Source organism: Sinocyclocheilus anshuiensis, unplaced genomic scaffold, assembly GCF_001515605.1.
Source record: "Sinocyclocheilus anshuiensis isolate Anshui unplaced genomic scaffold, SAMN03320099.WGS_v1.1 scaffold229, whole genome shotgun sequence".
NCBI lineage: Eukaryota > Metazoa > Chordata > Actinopteri > Cypriniformes > Cyprinidae > Sinocyclocheilus > Sinocyclocheilus anshuiensis.
In genome coordinates, this window is record NW_015537957.1 from 711,217 (window position 1) to 737,384 (window position 26,168).

The 26,168-nt window shown below is 38.4% G+C and overlaps 2 protein-coding genes across 2 annotated transcripts in view; one reads left to right on the top strand and one right to left on the bottom strand.

Moving 5' to 3' along the window:
• LOC107665706 (uncharacterized) overlaps nt 1-501 on the bottom strand; it is a 17,296-nt gene extending 16,795 nt beyond the window's left edge. The window contains exon 1 of the mRNA XM_016456705.1: nt 293-501. Within this exon, the coding sequence (XP_016312191.1) occupies nt 293-368 (76 nt within the window). The 5' untranslated portion in view covers nt 369-501. The remainder of the gene's footprint in view (nt 1-292) is intronic.
• Nucleotides 502-1,849: 1,348 nt separating this feature from the next.
• Nucleotides 1,850-26,168, top strand: part of xylt2 (xylosyltransferase II) — a 27,290-nt gene continuing 2,971 nt past the window's right edge. Inside the window, exons 1-10 of the mRNA XM_016456694.1 lie at nt 1,850-1,982; nt 14,467-14,977; nt 15,069-15,244; nt 17,495-17,697; nt 20,998-21,078; nt 22,516-22,732; nt 22,962-23,138; nt 23,364-23,620; nt 25,055-25,250; nt 25,699-26,032. Coding sequence (XP_016312180.1) covers nt 1,851-1,982; nt 14,467-14,977; nt 15,069-15,244; nt 17,495-17,697; nt 20,998-21,078; nt 22,516-22,732; nt 22,962-23,138; nt 23,364-23,620; nt 25,055-25,250; nt 25,699-26,032 — 2,284 coding nt within the window. The 5' untranslated portion in view covers nt 1,850. The remainder of the gene's footprint in view (nt 1,983-14,466; nt 14,978-15,068; nt 15,245-17,494; nt 17,698-20,997; nt 21,079-22,515; nt 22,733-22,961; nt 23,139-23,363; nt 23,621-25,054; nt 25,251-25,698; nt 26,033-26,168) is intronic.

Consider the following 26,168-nt stretch of genomic DNA (forward strand, 5'->3'; position numbering starts at 1 on the left):
ACACACATATATATATATATATATATACACACACATACATACAGTATAGTACATTTTCCAAATATTGTTATTATGCTTAAAGATGTTGTGAAGATGCAATTACTCTGTATCTCTGTATTAATAGAAAACTTTAAGACGTTGTATTGTCATTTATACAGTTTATTCATTTTAAAATGAGATAATACTGCCTGTAAAACAAAAAACAAATTTCGACAAAAAGCCCACTTAAGACACTGAAAATGAGTTTTTGAAAAAGACTATTTATTTCTAATAAAAACAAATTCCTACTCACATGCGCCCACGACGACTGTCCGCTGGTCCGCTGAGGAGCTGGCGGAGGGGACTTTTGGGGACACAGTGGTGGACATCTCTGATAAATTCAGCTTTTCTTCCAAGCGACCCAAGCTGTCTCATTGCAAGTCACCAGAAGAGTAGTGTTTCTTTCTTTCTAGCTTCATTTCAGAGAGTTAAGAGTGACTCGAATCCCAGAACTTCTGTTGAGTGAACTGAACGTCAGTCACGACTCGCATCCTAACCTAACTAGTCCTCACGAGCCAAGCAGCGGATACATTGTTGCCATCACTGAATACACTGAGAATCCTACTATGGCTTGGCTTGGCTCATGAATACTAATGAGGTTCGTGACTGGACGCTGCGGGGAGGTTGCTAAGCGACGGTTGCATGGGCTAATTAATATTCATAAGCTTAGCCTTCATCGTAGTAGGATTCGTTCGTTTCGTGGTCAGGAACATGTGAAATAGACTAAAATACAGTTGTGATTTGTTTATGCGCTAGCAGGGAAATACATAAATAAACATTCTGTTTTTTTTTTTAAATAAAAGAATAATAAATAAAATCCATCATATGACAGACTTTCTACCGTATCGCTTAAATTCACAAGCTGATACGTTCCACGCGCAGCGGTTGTCTTGGAGACGGGCAAGACTTTGCGCTTTTAAAGTGCGCCGCCCAACGGCAGAATACAACTTCTACATGTGAAAAGCCTTTTTATTAGTATTTAGACGTTCATTAATTCGTCTTTTTCATACTAATATTTAAATTCTTTCTTTGCAGACAATCATTTAATTGATTTAATCGAGACTTGTTATAGCACTTGCATATTATTGCTCTTTTGTTGTTTTTGATTGCTTCTATTGTCATCATTTGTAAGTCGCTTTGGATAAAAGCGTCTGCTAAATGACTAAATGTAAATGTAAATGTAATAAATCTACCTGTTGATAAGAACATCTGAAGCGAGATAGGCCTGTAACACTACTAAACACAACTAACTGTTAAATAGAAAGTCTGAAATTCTTTGCCTCTCTATCTCAAAATATTTATTATTTTAATGTATTTTTATTTGATGTCTTTTTGCACTTCTATTGATTCTTGTTCGTTGTGTTTTTTCGCCTTCATTGTTGCTATTTTTGTTGTGAGTATAATAATTATTATTCAGGTTGATTATTCGTATTATTTATGGTGGATGTGCCTTATGTTGTTAGATGTTCCCTGCCTTGTTGTGTACAATTTGCAATAAATAAATAAAACATAAAAATGATTTCTTCAACATCATTTTCATAAACAATCATGAATTTGTGAATCGTGTGCTTCAAATATTATAATTTTCACGCGAGCCATTGGTCATTTCCTCTCTGAATATGAATTGAGATACTGATTCTCAATTTGATTCAGTTGAATCTGAATCATTTGGTTAAACAACTCTGAACCACAATGCTTTCTCAAAGGCCACTGATCGATTCACCGTCTGATTCGCAGAGTCGACTCCCTCTGAGTGAGTCACTCGCGGCTAACGTGACTCGCTGCTGCTATATGCGATTCACGGGGGAAAGATGGTCGCGAGTACCCGTGTACAGAAGCTCCTTAGACGGTATAAACTCGCAATCGCGGCCGGTTTAACGATCTTGCTGATCCAGGGACTGGTGGTATGGAGCCTGCGGAGTCTGGAGGAGGGAGAGGCTGAGGTAGGTGCTGTTTCATGCGGGCAAATCTGTTCTCCGTGCCTCAGTTACGCCGTTTGATCTGAGGGGTTCTGATAGCATGCTAAGCTAAGCTAAAGCTGTCAGTCAGTCTCATTAGTTGAACTGTTACTCCAGTAGTAGCGTCGTCGAGTGTAAACAAACGCGTTTGTTGCATTCTCGGAGAAGGTTATAGTATATAAAACACACAAACAATGCAGTTGTTTTGATCAAGTGTTGTGTTGTCGATCATTTAGAGGGGGTTGTTTGGACCGGCGTCGGGTTTTAAATGACTGGACTGACTTCACCCATAACAACTCTATGGCTGTGAATCAAAACTTAGTGAGCTGTCTACGTAGGCAGCATTTTTGGTTAATCTTAGTATCAAAACCTAGAGAGTTACATATATAGACCGCATTTTAGGCATTATATTCAGGTAAGTTAATCTGCCCACAATAACATTTTTGGGCTTCGCTGTGTGAGAATCTAGTGAACCTACTGTCTATTGCAATCTTATTGACCATTACAGTATAGGGCTAGTATTAATTGTCCAACCTAGACAGCATTTTAGAGTATCGTAGGTCGCTCACTAGGCTTTGAGATTATAATACACAAAAATGCTGACTACACAACTGAAAATAAAAGCGTCCTAAAGGGAGTTTTCTCGGTGATGCCGTAGAAGATCTACTTTTGGTTCCCCAAAGAACCTTTTAGTGAACAGTTCCTAAAAGAACCACTTTCTTAGTCTGAAGAACTTTTTTTTTTTTTAAGTTAAATAAAATAAAGTCACTATAAATAACATTTTATGGAATGGAAGGGTTCCATGGATGTTAAAGGTTCTTGATGGAACCATTGTATATGCTAATGAAGAACCTTTATTTTTAAGTATATGAAGGCAACTCATGTTGCATACTACGTTTTGATGCCATTTAGTGAGGTCTAGAGTTCACGGCATTATGGAGCATTATAGCCTTAAAATCTAGTCAACTATCTTTTTAGAATAAAATTGGTGTTGACTCAGAATGACTCAAAATTGCTGTCTAGATAGGGCGCTTGCTAAGTTTTGAAACACACCCTATAATTGAGTCCATTATTCATTAAGTTAGGCTGTTCAGAGTTTCAGTACAGTGTTTCAGCCTTTATTAGAGCTTATACTGACGTTCAGAAAGTTTAAGTGTGCATTAAATAAATATTCGCATGATCTATTTTTCTAAATGCATATTGCAGTTCTTAATTCAGCATATGCATGGATAAATTGTTCACATTTTTAAAAAAATGACCTTGTAATGTTTAATCAAAATGGCATAACTCGATCTTCTGGTGAAACAACAAATGTAACAAACATAAATGTTTTTCAAGGTGGTGAATTCGTACAACGTGATCTGTATGGAAACGTATGATTTTTGGGCATAATAGTCTTAAAGCCAAGTGAACTGCCTTACTAGGCTGTGCCTATAATGCCCAGATAGAGAGTTTGCTAGGTTTTGAGACGCTGCCCATAATTGAGTCCACTGTGCACCGAATGAGGCTGACATGAAATGAAAATGTATCCTATCTATTTTCTAAATGTTAATGAAACTTATGCATCATGGATAAATTGTTCACATTTAAAAATCATTTTGTGACCTCATAATCTTTAATCAAAATATCATAACTGGACCTTATAGCAGTTATTCTCTCGAAAGACGTCTCTCTGGTGACATATGCCGAACTTCTCCAGTCATTTATTCCGCTTAAACCCTGGCCCTGCCTGGACACGTTTATCTATACCATCCTGATCTTATAAGAAAATGTAACTATTTTGCGAGGTGGTGTAATTTGAATAGAAATATGCTTTGTATTTTTTTTTTTTGAAAAAGCTAAGCTTGATAGTCCTTCCATAAACATAGCTGTTAATGGTGTGCAAGCAGATTGTACAAATTCATACGAATTAGCCTCCAATTCGCGAAAACGTAAAGTGTTTACAAATTACTATAGCCGCTTTTCCACTATCGGGCCGAACGGTTCTGAGAACTGTCAGGTACGGTTCCAGTTGTATTTCCACCTGAGCCTGGTACGGCGCGGCACGATTACAAACCGTTCTCGGCACGGTTAGACAACCGTGCTTGAGCTGTGCTGGTAGAGTGCGTGTGCGTGACGTCGCCACTCTGTTGCCTGGCTACCAGTTTCTCCATAGCTGGCTAAGCGAAAGCGTGCTATTTGATCAAACAGCCAAGTAAACAGCTACGCTACGTTCAATATAAAAAAGAAGAAAAAAAAATCTGAGACAATTTGGTATGTGGAGGAAACATTTGCGCTTATTGATATACCCGTCGTCGCCTTCTGTTTACTTTATTTTCGCGTCAATAGTTCGGCCCGATAGTGGAAATGCGGCTTATCTTTGTTGTTATCTGCCTCCAATTTTGAGTGCAGTAGCCACATCTCAAAATCCAATCAACAACTGATACATAGAACCATTTTTTCTTTTTCAGTAATCCATTTCACTTGTGTATATACTAGGGATGTGCGGGTCTAGTCGACTAAACGGTACAGCTCCTACTAGTCGACACTGAAAACAATAGTCGATTACACGACAGAAAAAGAAAAACAGGATTTTATCATTCACATTAGGACTTAATTTGACTTAAACCCATCATTTTAACATTGCATTTAAAACATTTTAAATAAGTTAAAATAAAACGTTTGAAAAATAATACATTATTTTAAAAAGTTTATCTGGGCGGAAACTACATTTTTACCTCAGACCTCACATGCGTTTTCTTCGTGTCAGTTGCGGCGAGTTCAAAAATGACCATGCGAAAGACGAGAAGGTGTGGGATTATTTCGAATTAGAAGGAAACGGAAAAGTTGTGTGTAAACTGTGTAATGTCAAATTGTCTTACAATAACTCCACTGGAGCGATGCATAATCATATTCAATACAGGCACGTAGGCGTTAGCTTAGAGGCTGGCCAAAGCCAGCAAATGTCAATCACGTCATTCACTACAACCCGCCGGCGCTGCCGTTTAAACGACAGTCAAATTAGTCGTCGCGCACATCCCTATATACTACATCGCAATATGTAGCAAGAGATCTGTCACCACTTCTGTTTCATTATGACTTGCTTTATTTCTGTTGCCTCAGACAGGGTTTGTAAACTGCTGCCAATGAAATGAACCATGTGTGACTTCTTTGCAGCTCTCAGATGACTGCAGCTAATAATGCGGTGTAGTGTTTAAACATCTGAGGCGGCTCAAACCCCAGCTGGGTTGATTCAGGAACGATAATCATTGTGCCCTTGATCGAAACACTTAACCTTAGGTTAGTCCAGGATGACTGGCCCAGAAATAAGTGAACTGTAACTGTAAGCCATTTTAGAAGAAGCCTGCATAACTAATAAGTCAATGAATAACTGTCTGCTGTTCAAGGACTAATACGCGAACACATTTGAGAAAGGTTACGAGTTGTGACGAGTATCAGGAATGTGCTGTCGTGTCTGGATTCCTGCTCCACGTTTTACTTCACTGTCATCCTGCATGGAACAGATTCCCTACTTGATCTATGAGTGTATGAAGAGGCTTAAACTCAAAGGTGAACAGTGAACTCAGAACATATTTGTCAAAAAATAAAACGTTAAAATAAAAAGTACACTAACGTTCAAAGATTTGGGGTCCATAAGATTTTTTTTTTTTTTTTAAAGTCTCTTCTGCTCAACAAGACTGCATTTATGTAATTAAAAGAGTGAAAACAGTAAAATTGTGAAACATTTCAATTTCAATTTTTTTCATTTTCTGACAGCTGAATTTTCAGCACCATTACTCCAGTCTTCAGTCTCACATGATCCTTCAGAAATCATTCTAATATGCAGATTTGCTGCTCAAGAAACTTTTCTGATTATTATCACAGTGTTGAAAACAGTTGTGCTGCTTTATATTTTTGTGGAAACCATTTTTTTGTGATTAGAAAGTTCATTTTTTCTTTCTTCATTTCTTTTTAAATAGTAATCTTTTGTAACTGTATAAATGCCTTTACTGTCACTTATGATCAATTTAATGGATTCTTGCTGAATAAAAAATAATTTCTTAAAAAAAAAAAAAATTCCAGTTTTGAACAGTATATAGTTAATGTTCATTAAATGTAAAGTGTCCTTTACTGATGGTACTGACTTATTTATAAACTCTTACCAAGTTCTCTCAAGACCTTTACTATTTATCTTTCTTTACTGTTTATTTAAGTCATCATTCACATTAGTAGATAATACACATATACATTTATGGTCTGAAGATTTGCTTATAATTTCTTAAAAAAAAAAAAAAAATTCCAGTTTTGAACAGTATATAGTTAATGTTCATTAAATGTAAAGTGTCCTTTACCGATGGTACTGACTTATTTATAAACTCTTACCAAGTTCTCTCAAGACCTTTACTATTTATCTTTCTTTACTGTTTATTTAAGTCATCATTCACATTAGTAGATAATACACATATACATTTATGGTCTGAAGATTTGCTTGAGATGACAGTGGTCTGTATGAATGGAGTTTGGCCACCCTGAGAAACTCCCAAAGTGTCTGTTGTGGGACGTTTCACATGTTTGCGTGAACGCTTCCCTGCTGTTTCTCTCCTAATTGGCTCTCATAGGAATGAAATCTACCATGTGTCTTTCTCTGTACTGATTCCTGTAGTGGACACCTACTGCACATATTACAGCCATACTGTTGCACTATTCTCTAATTCAAGAGCAATGCATGTTTGATTGCTAAAGAAGCCTTTCTTTTCAGTGGCCATTCTTCTTTGAATGCAACCCTCCAGGTGTACAGCCCAGCAAGTATGATGTGCCATTCAGCCCCAAGGTGTCCTAATATCAGCTGTCATCCTTGTTCAAGCAAGAGTCAGGCTGCAGAATGTAAAGCTCACAAGAGGACTTAAACCCAAAGTATATTTCAGTTTGGTGCAAGCAGTTTGCATATGCATAACTAACACACAACCGAATGACTTCTGACTGCTTCTTCTGCAAATTGCTGTTTGTGTGAACTTGATGACTTGAACCCACTCAGAAATAATGAAGAACCTTTACGCACTAGTCGACTAACTGATTGTTTGGTGACGAGTCAACCGTCCTAACTGATCCCTGCACAAGAAGTTGTCCTTATTCCAACCACAGCACATCTGCAAGCTTCTCTGACCTCTCTCTGAGTCTCAGTGTGATGAAAGAGGCCATTGATTTTGCAGCCTTTGGTGTCTGAGACTGGAAGAACGAGTTACTGCAGGTCATGTGATGTTGCAGTGACCTGTGCTGCTTACAGAGGGATCAGAAGGAATTTAACAATTCTGATTCAGATTCCTCTTTAACGGTTCAGGTTCCTTAATGGCCTTATTTAGTACTTTTAGGAAAGGAATGTTTCTTATCACATGTACTACCAAATGATACTCAAATTCAGAACAGGTATTACATTTAGAAATGTAATCCAACAAATGGCCTTAACTTTGTATCAAATGTCAAGCCAGCTCATTAGAATAATTTGTTCAGGAATCAGTCCTGTACGTTTCACACTGCAGATTCAGTAAAGATTAAGACATTAATAGTGCAGAAAACACTAGCTATGTTTCCATCCATGTATTTTTATTCAGATTGAGGCATCGCTTAAAAAAAATCACAGGATGGAAATGCTAAAATGTGCATAAAATCTTTAAACGTGCACAAGAACTTGTGCACTTAATTGTAGATATTTTTTCTTCACGAAGAAAACATGCAAATATACTCTAAAAAATGCTGGGTTAAAAACAACCCATCTTGAGTTATTTGGCAACCCTGCGCTGGGTAAATATTGGACAGAACACATGCTGGGTTATTTTGACCCAGCTGGTTGGGTTAACATATTTTTACATTAAATTAAATTAAACTCAGTATAATAACGAATAAAATCCATTTATGTTATGCAAGGCAAAAGGCGTTTCTATGCGAATTGACCGCTGCTGAGGCAACTGACTTGACACCTCGTCCTTATGTTGCTTTGTGTAAAATAATACAATTTACAGCACAGTAAAGACTTTATAAATGAAATAAAATGTATACAAACCTTTATTTTGCTGAAAAAGTGCACCAAATTGGTGGCGCTGAGAACCGCTCACTCCTGTAGTGGACTCAAAAAGGCCACACTCTGACTGTAACTCAGCAGCTGGGTTGTTTCATCGGAGACAAGCTCAACCCAGCGGTTGGGTAGAAAAAAAATAACCCAGCGTTAAAAATGACCCAGCAACTTAGTTACAGAAAAACTACCCAGAACCTGGGTAAAAAAAAAAAATTTAAAATAACCCAATAAAATGACCCAGCGGGCTGAACCCAGCACTTGGGTTAAAAAAATAACCCAGCATTTTTTAGAGTGTAGTCTTTGATGGAAAGGCACTTACTAAATAATTTCTTAGATGCACTGTCAAGTCAAACTGCAGAGAATATAAATAAACAAATAGCAAGTGGATAAAGCATAAAAAATTATGATAAATAAATAAAAAATAACTGCAATAAGTTCTCAGCCAATCGGGGCGAGGGGGGATAATCGGAAGCGGGAGGAAAAAAGTCAGTGCTGTGATGAGACAATCACGAGCTCCGCGAAACTGACGAGCTGGGACGTGAAAAGTGCACAGACAGTCAAAACATCGTCAAATCCCGGAGTGGCAGCCGGTGAGAACTTTAATAATTCGTTTCACTTCTGTTAATGGAAGAGAAGACGCCGATAGTGGCTGATGCAGGATCAGTTATGGCGCAGCAAATCTCTCTGTGCTCTGCGCGAACGTGGAGAAATTCCGTGACCTACTTTTCTTTAACTGATATTTACTTAAAGGGGTCATATGATGCTATTTTAAAGATCATGCATCATAAAAGCATTCTGAGCCAAGGTGAAATTACAGACTCAGCCGAACTCTTCAGCACTCTTCTTCATGAGCATTTGAGTGTGTGGATAAAAACTAGATTAGAGCGCCATCTGCTGTTAAAATCTAAGCTCAGAATTAATTCCAGAGAGAATCGCGACGCATTTAGAAGATCTCGGAATCGAGCCACGAAACGATTCTGCATCGATTTATCGTCACAGCCCTAAAACCTACCTTAGCTTTTCTATACAGATTTTAAATTCTTTTGACATTGTCCGTTTTAAGGGAGGACCTCATTGGTGTTATGATGTTTCCAGCTGCACTGTGCGCGTCAGATGGTGTGCTTCATCCAGATTTATTGGTTCACCTCTCTAGTTTGGCTCAAATCCAAAATGTTCCCAGATCGGCGATTTGGTTTCCCAACAAGGTCCCATGCTCAACACAAAATAAATTTTCTGAATGCAGAATAAACTGGATTTTACCGCGCTCAAACCCACCGTTGTAAGACACTTGACGTGACAGTTGTCGTGACCGTTAAAATCATTTGAAGTTTGTGTCAGTACGTCATAAATAGAACGAGGCATCTGTTTACTGTTGGGGATTTGTCGTGTCGCGCTGCATCCAGTGTAGACAGCATCACTGATTATAATGGGTTCTATTGTATTTTGCCGTGCCGCTCGTGTCCGGTGTAGTCATGGTGTGAAGGAAACGCTGTGTATGGCGTTTGAGGTAATTTGTGAATTAACATAGCCTTATAGTCTAAATAAAACAATTTACAGCTAAATGCTATATGCTATACATACCGAATTCTATTGCAACTGTTACTATTATCACACTTGTAAACAAAACTTTGTATTTTATGCTTGTTATAGTGTGCACTACTGCCGGTGGCAGTGGACCACCAAGGTGGCGCGGTTGTCATGGCGACCGTCACAGCCCTCGACTGAAGGTCAAAACAGAGAGAAAAAGATGTTTTCAAACGAAAACATATTAGTGTGGACAAGGCTTCAAACTACTCATGTGATTTGATAACTTTTTTTATTCTCAAATGTTTTATGCAGTATTCCAATTTTGCAAGTTACACTTGCAACTTTGGATGAAAACATAGCTACTGTCTGATGTTTATTTTGGGTCAGTTGACATAAAATATTATAAATAAAATGATAACTATAGCTATAAAGTTTTAATTATCTCTCTAATTCTGACAATAGCAACAGCTATAACAATAACAACAGTAAAACTGCATTCACTTTTAGAAAGTTTTTTTTTCACCTAATGAATGACTAAAAACATTGACAACCAATCAAAATCTGCTTGATTTCAAAGAGCTCAAACATTTAAAGTGTCAGATTACAAAACTGCAGTGTGCGTTTATAATAAACAGAACATTATTGTCCATCGGTGTGGGCGCTAATATAGTTATTGTTCTGGAAGTAAATGGGCCTTTAGTCTTGTGTTTTGTCCACACTGACATTCAAATGCACATTTGAGAATTATTTAATGGAGCAAAATGTCATGAAAATAATATGCTTCTAGAATTTTTAGACCAGCTCTGAATACGATTCATTAATTTGTTCAAAATCGTATACCTAATGTGCAAGTTGCACCCAGTGTAGGCCCATTTATGACAACAACTCCTCAAACTTCCCTGTTTTGTGGGTTATTTTTGTGTGTATGAAGTAAACTCTGGTGAGAGGGAGTGGGCTGACAGATTGTCAGCTATGAGATGTTGTTTAATGTTGCCCTTTATGCTGTAAGTTTTGTGCAATCTTGTGGGTATAAAATACTGTTGTTGGCAAACTAACAGCCCAATACTCTACACAGCACACAAATATTGGGGTAAAATGGCCAATTACAGTTATATTTCCCTATTTTGCTACTAATTTTAGGTATTAAATGAATTATATTTATCTAAAATATTTAATCATATTTATAAATATAAGCTATAATATTTCTAATAATGTATATACTCTGTCTGTTCATTTGTTTCACTGAGCTTACTGCAGTGTATTCTGGGATTGCCTTCTCCACAATACTGCCTTCCTTGTGAAACAGCCTTCAGCTTTCTGAACTAGTCTATACTGCCTACATAGGCAACTCACTGTTTTGAAGCAAAGCTGTTGGTTTGCTTTGAAACGACTGAGCTTGAAAGTTAATGAGGCCCACTGGTGGTGTATGGTCTGACACTGGTCTATATGGCTGCTGGTCACTCCCCTTCGATTGATTTTCTCCAAAGTTTGTAGGCCTGTAACTCAAAAAGTATTAAAGATATCTTAATGCCCTTTTAGTTATTGGGTCTTAACGAACTTTCCTTTTGGCATCTTCATTTTTAAGGTGCTATATGGCTCGGTTCCAGAGATACTGGAATTTCAATAAGGCTCCAGGAGTAAATCGTTTAATTGTACGCATTTTCAGTGGTCAAAAACCAAATGTGGGTCATTTTGCATAAATATGATACTTCTTTTTTTTTTAAAGAGGAGTGTCTGGAGAACAAATAATGTTGACACTAGAGATGTATCTCATTTACTTCTGTCAAAGCAGCTGCATTGAACATACCTGTCTGAGTGCCGTAAATATTCTTTTTCCAAAGTTTGCATGCCTATAACTCAAGAAGTATTAAAAATATCGCAATATGATTTTAGATTCTAAGTTCTTCATAAACTTTTCTTTTGGAATCTTCATTTTCAAGGTCCTACATCATTCAGTCCCAGAGATATGGGGATCTCAATGAGGCTCCATGTCCAGATTGTTGAAACTTTAAGCAATGTGTCGACACTAAGTACAGCTGTACCTTTTTAGCCAGTGTATAACGACAGACATTATTTTGTCGCCTAGCACCAAATTTAGTAGCATACGTGAGTGATTTACTCTACTTGCAATGGTGAGGGTTTTGTGGTAGCAATGACTGTTACCAAGCAGAACACACGGTTACACGAATGATTACATGTCTCGGCATGTGTGGAACGAAAAAAAAAAGTCATTTAGAAGCATGTAAAACCCATGTGCACTAGACAGATTTTTGCGTTTCACATTATTTTCTCCACTGTGGTGCCATAGAGACTATTTCTCCCAAATATATTTAAGCTAAAGTAGATAAAGTAGTTGGCATTCCTAATTGACTTGATTATTGGATGACTAGTCCACCATCTGAAAATGGATAAAGTAGGCATCAGGCATATCAGGCTAACTCTAAGAGCTTTTTTTTTTTTAGCAAAAACATGGAGAATCCACCAATGATGAGACTAAATTTAGTGCGAATTACAGAAACTCAAAAGTTTCTGTCAAAAGCTTCTTCATTTGGCTTCAAGCTGCGTCAGTGCTGGGACAGACGCCCAGTGCCATTGGGATTTCAGTGAAATCAATGTCTGGCACTTGGGCTGTGTTGAGTTTAACAGTAAGAGCTGTCCTTGCTCTGATCTTATTTTCACATTATCATGGGTCTCGTGTTGAGCATTACACTGAGATGTGTGCAGTCATGTGGTCATTTGGGTTTGCTGAGGATACATGTAGCATAATGAAGTTGTTTAGGACTGTGTGGCCACATGCCTCAAGTCATTGTGTTTGTGCCCAGCGCTGGAGTTTCACTGGCAGGTGTACTGATAAGGCTTTTCTCATGCTCTTCTTAGGTTTGCTTCGCTCTGCACACACCAGTGTTTAGGACACAGTGTTCACACTGTCATTCTGCATGTGATGAAATCTGTTTGTTCAGATTGTGTGTGGTATGTGTACATCAGCTGCCATAGTAACAACTTAAACATCAGTACGGTGTCAAAACTTTCTTCTGCTGCATCTGAGATTATATGGGTCAAAGGCAAAAAGGGGGTTTGAAGCATTAAAACAACAAAAGTTTAATACAGCTTTGAATGCTTGTTTTTCTTCGCAGATTAGAATGTGTCCTGTTTAATTAAAAATTTTTCTGAAAATCTTATATTTTTACCATGATTTACAGAAGATACCCACTAAAATGTTATTCAGTGTAATAATATTTCATATACCAAAAAGTCTTGTCAAGAATCATTAGATGACATTAAAATACTCTATTTAAAGGGATAGTTCGCTGAAAAATGGAAATTCTGTCATTAATTACTCACCCTCATGTCGTTCCAAACCCGTAAGACCTTCGTTCATCTTCTGGACACATATTAAGGTATTTTTGATGAAATCCGAGAGCTTTCTGAGTCTGACCCTTCATTGACAGCAGTGGAACTGAAATGTTCAAGGCCCAAAAAGGTAGTAAGAACATTGTTAAAATAGTCCATGTGACATCAGTGGTTCAACCGTAATGCTATGAAGCTACGAGAATACTTTTTGTGTGCAAAGAAAATTAAAATATGACTTTATTCAGCAATTCTTCTCCCCTGTATTATTCTGATATTATTTTCATTTATATTCATATCACATAGTAATGTGCAGCAAAATTTAGTAATAAACAGCAATATTTACTATGGCTGGGTATTGATATAGATTTCATTTTTTGATTCGATTATGATTCTCAAGCATTTAGGTACATGTCCGTTTTTCGTAAACTCTAAATTATACAGGAAACCCTCTCACTTGTTGCATTACTGTAATATTTACAGATTAAAATGAACAGCAGAACTATAAAATTGCAGTTTACTTTTAGATATAATTAACACTTAGTTTAATACAAAATCTAAGTTGTATACATGTATATTGCATGCAAGTATGTTTTTGTCAACTTTCTAGTGATATAATTATGTTTTTACATCAAATTGTTGTTGAAATATAAACAGTGCAAATATTTAGCAGATCGCTCCTTTTTAGAGTTATTTTTTTAACTATTGAGCTATGGACACAGAATGGCATTTTTGAGGTAAATGTAACATTGTTCACAAGCTGTTTTATTTGGTGTCTTTATGCATTTGAAACACTGAGTGATTATATAACACATGATACATTTCAGCAAGTTGTACTGTTTCTATCAACACCTTCTGATGTTCATTCATGTGTATTTCATACTGTAACTAGTAGTAGGTGATCGTTCACATGCTGCTTGAATAGAGGTGGCTACGGTGATCTGACATCAGTGACATGCCAAATTAAAGAGCACCAAAACTATACTTATTGTTTGAATTGCGTAAAAATAGACTCAAAAGTAACAAAGAACAATGCACAATTCAGTTAGGGGATTGGAGGCATGCTTTTCAGTTTAATACACCAAGGAGCACACCATTTAACAACAGCTTTGCACTTCAGCTGATGATTTCCCACAGTGAAACACCCAATAGCTCTTGCTTAATGCAGTAAATCTTAACGCTCCTAAAATATGCCACTGTAAGATAATGGCACTGAGTGTTTTTCTGTGTTGGCCGAGCTCTCACACAAACCTTTATCTGGGAGTCACTATCCTCATTGCATACCTCTGATTCCCGCCACTAAATGATGCTAAAAATAGCCCCGACTGGAGCCAGGGAAACAACAAATGAGACCCAAAGCAAATACGTTGTGCCTCTGGGCTCCCTGAAACGTCAGCAAGTTTGTTCTCAAAGTGTGAATCATCCGTCTGGTCTAAAACAGACTTCCTCTTCTGAGAATAAAGTTTGATCCTGTTTTCTCATTTGCGCTGATGTGGAGGGATCTGGTATCACACCTCTGATTTATTTACTCTGTTTCCTTCTCAGCGGAAACACAGGCGGTCGAAGTTGCCCGACCACAATGGACAGGAGCAGAAGATGGACCCTGTGGCCTTTGAGAGGCAAAACGCCCTGTCAGGGGCGAACCACGGCCAGTCGAGGCAGCGCCAGGATCAGCCCGCCGTCACCACCATCATCAAAAGGGGGTCTAGACGGAGAAACAAGCCCTCTTTGAAGGACAAGAGTCTGGGCGGACCGGAAGATGGAGTGGCCGCCCATTATGATCCCTCGAGCAGCCGTAACTTCAGCGAGACGCGGGCAGGGGAAATGGCCAAAATCCATCTAGCAGCACCAGGAGAGCCGGGCAGCGTTGAGGGTGCTCCTCAAGTCCCGAGCAGTGACTTTGTGCCCAAATGTGAGATATCGGGCAAGGATGCCCTGTCTGCCCTCCACCGTGCGGGTTCACGGCAGTGCAGACAGGAGATCGCCAACATCGTGTGCCAGCACCAAGCGGGACAGCTCATGCCTCAGTCTCTGCCTCAGTTTTGCCCACAGCATGGTAACTGCATTCCTTCAATCATTATATCCACATCCAGTCATGCTTAAAATTTGACGTAGAATTTGTTGGTTTTCTCCCTGTCCATCTTTAGTGATCTCCAGTGCGGTCCAGCATGCAGGTTTCACTGATACTGACCTCTCCAAGGTGGAGAACCCAGTCAGGGTGGTCTTCATGCTGGTGGTTCATGGACGAGCAGTCCTACAGTTGAAACGTCTCCTCAAAGCCATCTATCACAAAGACCACTTTTATTACATCCATGTGGACAAGGTAAGTTAGCACTCAACAGGTTTCTTGTTCCCATTGGGATATCACTGAAAACAAAAATTTGCTCAGAATTTGTGTCTAAGAGCAGCCTCATGAACCATAAATTCATTACAACAAGGGTCTCGGTTTGAGCAATTTTTTTGCAACAAAATCCAGCAGTTTCAGTAGGAGTTTTGAGTGAAGGTGAAATATTTCTCACACAGATTTCCTCACGTTTAAGTTGGTCATGTGGGTTTGCTGTGTTGACCAACAGAAAGCTGTTTGGATTGAAGTGGCTTCTGTGTGAGCTGTGCTTCATACAATGCTACATTATTAACAATAGACAATGGAACATTTTCTGGCTAAGTTTTACTGAAATTTCCCTAACATGACTGCAACTCGTAGTCAAGAACAACTGTAATTTGTTGAGTCAATTCCAATTGAGAACTTGTGAGTTCAAGACTGAATTGTGAGTCTTTTGAATGAGTCAATGAAAAGCTGGCTCATAAGAGTGGGACTTGCTTACATTGTCTGTTGTGTTGTGTAGAATCAGTGGGTAGATGGGTTGCATTTGCAGATCATGACATTTACTTCAGACTGCTGAAATAGAAATCACTGTAGATTCAGCAGTGGTGAAACAACGTTAACATTTTAATGTCAACACTGGTTTCAGATTTATTTATTTTTGTGAAGAATGAGAGCTGCTTTCCGAAGATATATTCCAGAGCAAACAACTATGAGAAATGGGTTATACTATAATAAGTGCTAAAATATGCTTATTTTCTGTCATAAAGAGTGGTTAGTGTCCTCAAGGTTGGGTTTCATATAGGAATGCACCAACATTTTTGGTAACACTTTAGTATAGGGACCAATTCTCACTATTAACTAGTTGCTTATTAGCATGCCTGTTATTAACATATTGGCTGTTTATTAGTACTTATAAAGCACATATTCTGCATGACCATATTCTACATCCCTAATCTTACCCAATACCTAAACTTAACAACTACCTTACTAACTATTAAGCGGCAAATTTGGAATTTGTTGAGCCAAAAGTCGTAGTTAATGGTTTGTTAATAATAAGAATTTGACCTTAAAATAAATTGACCAAATTTTTTAGCTGCCGAAAGAAAATCTTTTGAAAATCTAGACTTGAAATATGACCTGACACTACAACTTCAAAAGATCAAAAACCAGAGGTTTGAAGAAAAAGCAGTGACCACATAATATTATCTAGATTTAATAAAATGTTATGTAAATTTTGGTTGATGGTGATAATTTGTCAAAAAAAAAAAAATTGTTCGTTTACATTTGACGTTCACAAGTCAAAATTCAAACACAACTGCAAACTCAGTTTTCATTTGCTTTTCCTATTTATGCAGACAATTCAAACACTTAAAAACACAGAATAAATAATTGCATTTATATATGCTCATACATGCTCAATGTCAGAAAAACAAGACCTCTTGTTAAGTATCTTTAAATCAATATTACACTGATCAGTACTGACACATGCAATTACAGTCTAAAAATGTAAACAATATTTTAGCATTTTAAAATTGTTGGAGTCTGTATGTTATTGTCAAGTCACACCAATTACAGAGAGTTTGTGTAAATTTTTCACACAATACTTTTTATAAAATTAGCATTAGTTTCAGGTTTCGGCTCAGGCTGTCCAGAATGCTTGGTTTCGGCCGAGATTTTGGATTTTGATTCACTGCAAACCAGTTCAAGCCAACCATAGTCCAGCCCACCTTATCATGGGCTAAAGCCACTTTGACCCAAAATGAAATGAACAGTTCCACACCAAATGCTTTAGTACCCTTAAAATCAGCCCTATGGATCTGTGTTTTGATTTGAACTGAAGTGTTAGAGAAGCTCAGTGGCCATCAGCTCACATATGCTGGAGAACAAAGGCTTGTGTGTAGAGCTGAAGTTTGTCAGCCTGTTGCTGGCGGAGCACTTCTCTCACACCCTGATACGATTTGGCACAACATCTGCTCTGTCTCTTCCTCTCTATAAGTCTGTCTCGTCTGATTCTAGTGTTTCATTTGAAGCTATTTCAGGTTTTAGCCTCTTAAAAGTAGTCTTTCAGAGCTAAACTGAATTCCTGACAAGAAATCTTCCCGCTCCCAGCAGCAGAACCGTTATGACTGCTAGAACAGCGCTACTGCTGTAACATGATTGAAATATTTAACGAATCATTCACCCAAAAGTGAAAATTCATGATATACTCATCTTCAAGACCATTGGCGATGATATTGTGCCTTGCAGCGTTCAAACTACATGCACCGGGAGGTGCTGCAGATGGCGGAGCTCTACCCCAACGTGAGAGCTACACCCTGGCGCATGGTCACCATCTGGGGCGGGGCCAGTCTGCTGAAGGCCTACCTGCGCAGCATGCATGACCTGCTGTCCATGCTGGACTGGAAATGGGACTTCTTCATCAACCTCAGTGCCACCGACTTCCCCACCAGGTCAGCATCGTCTTAGACAGGGCTCTGGAAAAAAAAAAAAAAAAGGATAATAAAGTCAGTTCTACTGCAGTTTTTGAAGTCATTTGTTGACTAGACCTGAGGTGCCCTAACTTTTTTGTCAGCCGAACCTATTAAACATAAAATATTTAGGCTAAGTCCCTCTGAGATTTTAAGTTAATATTTCAATAATTTAACAACACATTTGCATTTTGACGGTTCTCTGATGAGGGTTAATGCTTTCATGACATGCAAGTATACAGATAGTGTATTTTTTAGGAAGTGCTTTCATTGTTTTTATTTGAAAAATATTTCAATGAAATTATTATTTTTAAAAAATATATATAAAAAGACACTACTATTGAAAATTGCACTGTAAAATTAAAATAAATTATAACAATCATTTTATTTTACACTGTAAGTTACAATTCTAATGTTATGTCGTAAATTGTTTAGTTTCAAACATCAAAGTCTCGAACTTTAAACATTTCAAATACTTGAGCTTTTATTTTGGTTATATGCTGTAAACTTCCGTCCACAAAAATGTTGGAAAATATGCAAATGTTAATAAAGTCAACCTAGAGCACACTGCATTCCCAAATATAAATATTAAAGAGATAGTTTATCCAAAAATGAGAATTCTGTCATTAATTACTCACCCTCATGTCGTTCCAAACCCGTAAGGCCTTGGTTCATCTCCGAAAACACAAATTAAGATATTTTTGATGAAATCCGAGAGCTTTCTGACCCTACATAAACTGCAAGGGAACTACCACGATCAAGGTCCAGAAACATAGTAAGGACATTGTTAAAATAGTCCATGTGACTTCTGTGGTTCAACCGTAATTTTATGAAGCTACGAGAATACTTTTTGTGCGCAAAGAAAACAAAAATAACAACTTTATTCAACAATTTGTTCTCTACCGTGTCAGTCTTCTATCAGTCTATTTTAACAATGTCCTTACTATCTTTCTGGGCCTTGAACATGTCAGTTGTCTTGCTGTCTATGGAGGGTCAGAAAGAAAGGATCAGATATCATCAAAAATATTTTAATTTGTGTTCTGAAGATGAACAAAGGTCTTATGGGTTTGGGACGACATGAGTGTGAGTAATTAATGACAGGATTTTCATTTTTGGGTGAACTATTCCTTTAAACTCGCAGCACATTCAGAGATCGAGTTTGTGAGAAACAGCATTTACTGTGAACCGAGCTGCTCTGAGACCACCGTATCATGCGTAAATCTGTTACAGTTTTATAATCATTAATTGTGCAGCCCTTTTTAATTTTACACTCAATTCTATTCATTATTAGCTTTTCATTGACTCCCTCAATCTTTGAAACCCTGGACTAGTCAGTTGTTGGATGAAGCCATTTCAGAAGGTTGTTAGGATGATGTCTTCAGTGCTATCTTCCTGAAGGAGGCAATCCCAAAATGCATTGCTATGAGGTCAGTGAAAAAGCATGAGATGGATTGATGGTACTAATTTTAAGAGATACATATGGAGGAACCTTCCCTTGAGCTTGTGTCTGACTATTGAAAATTGCACTGTAAAATTCAAATAAATTATAACAATCATTTTATTTTACACTGTAAGTTACAATTCTAATGTTATGTCGTAAATTCTTTAGTTTCAAACATCAAAGTCTCGAACTTTAAACATTTCAAATACTTGAGCTTTTATTTTGGTTATATGCTGTAAACTTCCGTCCACAAAAATGTTGGAAAATATGCAAATGTTAATAAAGTCAACCTAGAGCACACTGCATTCCCAAATATAAATATTAAAGAGATAGTTTATCCAAAAATGAGAATTCTGTCATTAATTACTCACCCTCATGTCGTTCCAAACCCGTAAGCCCTTCATTCATCTTCGGAACACAAGTTAAGATATTTTTGATAAAATCCGAGGGCATTCTGATCCTGCAAAGACAGCAATGCAACTACTACCTCAAGGCCCAGAAAGGAAATAAGGACTATAGTGGTTCAACCTTAATTATGAAGTGACGATAATACTTTTTCAACAATTTATTTTTTTCTGTGTCAGTCTCTGACATGCATTCACAAGAGGTGCTCACCCTCATGTCGTTCCAAACCCGTAAGGCCTTGGTTCATCTCCGAAAACACAAATTAAGATATTTTTGATGAAATCCGAGAGCTTTCTGACCCTACATAAACTGCAAGGGAACTACCACGATCAAGGTCCAGAAACATAGTAAGGACATTGTTAAAATAGTCCATGTGACTTCTGTGGTTCAACCGTAATTTTATGAAGCTACGAGAATACTTTTTGTGCGCAAAGAAAACAAAAATAACAACTTTATTCAACAATTTGTTCTCTACCGTGTCAGTCTTCTATCAGTCTATTTTAACAATGTCCTTACTATCTTTCTGGGCCTTGAACATGTCAGTTGTCTTGCTGTCTATGGAGGGTCAGAAAGAAAGGATCAGATATCATCAAAAATATTTTAATTTGTGTTCTGAAGATGAACAAAGGTCTTATGGGTTTGGGACGACATGAGTGTGAGTAATTAATGACAGGATTTTCATTTTTGGGTGAACTATTCCTTTAAACTCGCAGCACATTCAGAGATCGAGTTTGTGAGAAACAGCATTTACTGTGAACCGAGCTGCTCTGAGACCACCGTATCATGCGTAAATCTGTTACAGTTTTATAATCATTAATTGTGCAGCCCTTTTTAATTTTACACTCAATTCTATTCATTATTAGCTTTTCATTGACTCCCTCAATCTTTGAAACCCTGGACTAGTCAGTTGTTGGATGAAGCCATTTCAGAAGGTTGTTAGGATGATGTCTTCAGTGCTATCTTCCTGAAGGAGGCAATCCCAAAATGCATTGCTATGAGGTCAGTGAAAAAGCATGAGATGGATTGATGGTACTAATTTTAAGAGATACATATGGAGGAACCTTCCCTTGAGCTTGTGTCTGAAGACGTCAAGTCAGAGCCGCTCTCATTGTGTGCTAGCGTGATGATGCTGGCAAATTGGTCTCTTTCTCTGCAATCTGTTTCGGGAGGATTTCTCTTAACACATCAGAGCCTTACAATTTCACAATCCCTCCAGCTGTTGATGCTTTTTCTTTTTTAAAGCAAGCTAAATAAGCCAAATCGGTGTACATGGCCTGATGCACATGTAGACGTTGATACCGACCAAATCCTGTCTGCAGCAGCTAATTCCTTCCAGATGAAGACTTCACCCACGCCACCCTGCAGTCAGCACTGGGTTTCTGACATAATCCCTCGCTTTTATCTCTTCTCTCCTCTCTCACTATCATCTAAAACAGGACCAACGATGAGCTTGTGACTTTTCTCTCCCACAAACGTGACAAGAACTTCCTGAAGTCGCACGGCAGAGAGAACGCAAGGTAAACTCATTTTAGATTCAACTCTGGGTTATTCCAGGTCGGGTAACTAGTTATGATATACTGTCTGCATCTAGGGATGCTCTAAATGCATCACAGATTATCTACTTTGATTGTGGGTGGGGATTATGCAATTTTTTTTTTCTTTGGATCAGAGTGAATTCATTCACAGAATGAATCAAACTTACTTATTGAAGCATCTCTGTTTTGATGCTTTCGTAATTACAAATCATAAGCCTTCAAGAAGCTTGATGTCCAAACAGTATGCATTAAAATCATTGTTCTATTCATACTGTTGCCTAATTATGCACAACAGTTAAATCATTTTAAAAATAAATTAATATTCTTATTCTGCAAAGACACATTGCATTTTCCTGTTTCAAATAAATGCTGTTTTTCAAACTTTAAATTCATCAAATAATCCTGAAAATAATGCATCACAGTTTCCACAAAAATATGAAACAGCACAACTTTTTTCAACATTGCTAATAATAAAAAAATGTTTATTGAGAATCAAATCAGCATATTTGAATGATTTCTGAAGGATTGTGTGACACTGCAGACTGGAGTATTGACTGCTGAAAATTCAGCTTTGCTTCACAGGAATAAATTACATTTTAAAATATATTACAATAGAAAATAGCTATTTTAAATTGTAATAATATTTTCACAGTTTTACTGTATTTTAGATCAAATAAATGCAGATTTGGTGAGCATGAGAGACTTAAAAAAAAAAAAAACTATTTGTGGGTCCATGATAAATAAGGATGTCTGAGACAATGAAAAGAAAAATATAGTTTTAAATTGTCTAATTATTAAAAAAATGATCCTTGTTTTCATGTTGCTTTCATATGTTAGAATAAAAAAATGATTTATTGACAAGTGGTGTAATGAAGTAATAACCTTTACCTTGCACCTAAAAAAATGCATGTACAAAAAGTTTTCAAACATTCTTTACAAAAATATTGAATATTTCAATCATGAATATCATAGTTTTATTTGAGTTTGCCACTTGAAATATACAAAAATTAATACATTTGCACTATCCTTTCCATGCCTAAAAATAAAACAGTAGATCTTTTTTTTTTTTATAACTTACTAATGCTTTACACACTGGTTTACAAGTGTCCTCTGTTTTCATTTCTGTTTGTTTGTTTGTTTGTTTGTTGGAAGGTTGGTATTTTGGTTGGTTTTACACAATGATTTGGATTTGGAGGTCAATAATAAAAGACTGGTCTAAACTATTTTTAGTTTTTTTTTCTTCTTTCTTTTCAGGAATTTCGACCTTTTAATGAGAGCCTCGTTCGGCTTTTCCTGTCATTCATTATGATTTTGGGATAGTTACACCATCTTGACACTTTTGACTAGTGGGCCAAACTACTAGCCGTGACCGTGTTTATCATGACATCAGTCACCATCCTGCTTTCTCCTGTCACGTAGGTTCATTAAGAAGCAGGGTTTGGACCGCCTGTTCCACGAATGTGACAACCACATGTGGCGTCTGGGCGAGCGCACCATCCCCGAGGGGCTGGAGGTGTCAGGAGGCTCGGACTGGTTCTCTCTCACACGCAAGTTTGTGGAGTATGTGGTAAACTCACAGGACGAGCTGGTGACGGGGCTCAAGCAGTTTTACACCTATGCTCTTCTGCCTGCTGAGGTACTGGACTAATAAAATAAAATAATAAAAGATGATATGGCCCATTTAAAGAAGCAGGATTAATCACTGTTATTGTTGTGGCTTAATCTGGTTGAATCATAAATTCATAAGTCTGTTAATGTGATACTCCATGATAATTTCTATTTAATTGGCACAGCAGTGAGCAGTAAACATTAAGCGCTGTGTCCCTGAGGGTATATTAAGTAATTCCTCTCTGTCTGGTTTTCAGTCTTTCTTTCACACAGTGCTGGGAAACAGCCACATGTGCGATACTTTGGTCGACAATAATCTGCGTGTGACCAACTGGAACCGGAAATTGGGCTGCAAGTGCCAGTATAAGCACATTGTGGACTGGTGCGGCTGTTCACCAAATGACTTCAAACCCTCAGACCTCATCAGAATACAGGTCAGTGAACCGTTAAGTGATCCCTTCAGATATAGTGAGTCAGAAGCCACACAATATTGAAACGATCACAGTGGGCCTCATTCACTAACCATGCATATGAACAATGTGTACAACTTGCACTCTATTATTAGTGAATGGGAATCGGTGCCTTTCTTAGCAAATTGCCTTTTCTTGCTAGATCATAGATATTGACACCACCTCAACCCCTCTTTTCTCCCATGACAGCAACTAACCCGGCCCACGTTCTTCGCCCGTAAGTTTGAGTCCACAGTGAACCAGGAGTCTATTGAGATTCTGGACAATCATCTGTATGGGCAGTACCCTCCAGGCACAGTGGCACTGAAAGCGTACTGGGAGAGCCTATTCGAGCAGGCTGATGGGGTCTCGTCCCTCAATGATGTGGCCCTCACGGCGTACTCCTCCTTCTTTAGACTGGGCCTCCGTAAGAAGGAGACCACTCAAAGCAGTTCTGAGGCCTGCAGGTGACGGTCCCAACCATCCAATCCATCCATCCCAATTCGTTCCACCCAATCCATCCATTCTTCCAGTCAGTCCCTCCATCCCTCATATCCATTGCTTAAATCCACCCCTCTATTCCCAATCCATCCATCTATCCAGTCCATCCCAATCGTTCTATCCCAATCCATCACTCCATCAAAATCCCTCCTTCCATCCCAATTCAACCATCTATACAATCATCTCAATCTTTCTATCCCAATCCATCCCTCCATCAAAATCCCTCCTTCCATCCCAATCCATCCATCTATCTAATCCATCTCAATCTTTCTATCCCAATCCATCCCTCCATCAAAATCATCCTTCCATCCCAAGCCATCCATCTCTACAGTCCATCACAATCATTCTATCCCAATCCATCCCTCTATCAAAATCCCTCCTTCCATCCCAATCCATCTATCCAATCCATCTCAATCTTTCTATCCCAATCCATCCCTCCATCAAAATCCTCCTTCCATCCCAAGCATCCATCTATGCATTCCATCCCAATTCATCCATCTATCCAATCCATCTCAATCTTTCTATCCCAATCCATCCCTCCATCAAAATCATCCATCCCAATCCATCCATCTATCCAATCCATCCCAATCTTTTTATCCCAATCATCCCTCCACCAAAATTATCCTTCCATCTCAATCCATCTATCCCTCCATCCCAATCCATTCATCTATCCAATCCATCCCAATCTTTCTATCCCAATCCATCCCTCCATCAAAATCCATCCTTCCATCCATCAGTCCATCCCAATTCCTCTATCCCAATACATCCCTCCATTAAAATCCCTCCATCCTTCCATCCCAATCCATCCATCCATTTATCCAAACCATCCCAATCCCTCTATCCCAGGGCTGGGCAACTTCAGTCCTGGAGGGCCACTGTCATGCAGAGTTTAACTCCAACGCTAATCAAACACACCTGGACAAGCTAATCAATGTCTTCAAGATTACTAGAAAGCTACAGATGTGTTTGATTAGGGTTGGAGCTAAACTCTGCAGGACAGTGGCACTCCAGGACCGAAGTTGCCCAGCCCTGCTCTATCCCAATCTATCCCTCAATGATGTGCCCCTCACGGCGTACTCCTCCTTCTTTAGACTGGGTCTCTGTAAGCAGGAGACCATTCAAAGCAGTTCTGTTGCCTGCAGGAGACAGTTCCAACCATCCAATCCATCCATCCCAATTCGTTCCACCCAATCCATCCATTCTTCCAGTCAGTCCCTCCATCCCTCATATCCATTGCTTAAATCCACCCCTCTATTCCCAATCCATCCATCTATCCAGTCCATCCCAATCTTTCTATCTCAACCCATCCCTCTATCCCAGTCCCTCTATCTGAAACCATACATCCAGTTCTCCAGTCCAGTCATCAGATGATTAATTTGATTAATTGTTTTTACCCACAGGTTTGAACCTATTGGCTACCCCATCTCTGTGCACCTGTATTTTTATGATGACCGTTTCCAGGGTTACCTGGTCAGGCAGGAGGTGCAGAATGTGGTGACCAGGTCCCGTGAGATGCTGGAGGTGTGGGCTGTTCCTCAAGCAACTCTGCAGCTGGAACACAACCTTCATGAGTTTGAGCGCCTCAAACACCTTGAGGTGAGAAGAACAGGGAGCCCATTATAAATGATTTTGTATACTTCAGTCACAATATAAAGGAAATAGCGACAGATTATTTCTTCTGTATTGTAACGTACATTGGAGTAAAATGGATTATTGGAATAAAAAAAAGCACAGGGACTTTTTCTATGCATCGGCTATTGATTGGGGGCAGATCTGAATGTGAGCTTGCCATTAATTGTAAGGAAGGGGCAGGGTTTAAGAGGCCAAAATAATTAGAAGAAGTATATATCACCACATCGAAGTTTATTGTTTTACTGGAAGATCCAGGTATGACGTTTTAATTAAACATTATAAAGTAAAAAATAAAATGCATACATGAATCATCATTTACAAAAAGAGAAACAAAAGTGCCTTTACAGAATAGAGTAAATTAATTCTGTAGTTCTTTAACATCGTATAATTTGTGCATGCTGTTTTGTACCAGGTCGGAACCGAGTGGGACCCAAAGGAGCGAATCTTCCGTAACTTCGGTGGTGTGATGGGACCTCTAGACGAGCCGGTGGCAGTTCAGAAGTGGGCTCGTGGACCCAACCTGACAGCCACCATAGTGTGGATTGACCCAGCACACATAGTAGCAGCCTCCTATGACATCAGCATAGATGTTGAGGCAGAGTTTACGCAATATAAGCCACCACTTCAGCGCCCCCTCAGGCCTGGAGTGTGGACGGTGCGTGTGCTGCGGTTGTGGGAGCGTGTAGCAGAAGCTCGGTTTCTGGTGATGCCTCTGGCCTTCAAGGGACGTGAGCCCCTGCGAACAGGTGAGACATCAACGAGAAATATTACAATTTAAAATAACCGTTTTCTATTTGAATATATTTTAACATATAAGATGAATTTTCAGCATCATTACTCCAGTCTTCAGTGTCACATGATTCTTCAGAAATCATTCTAATA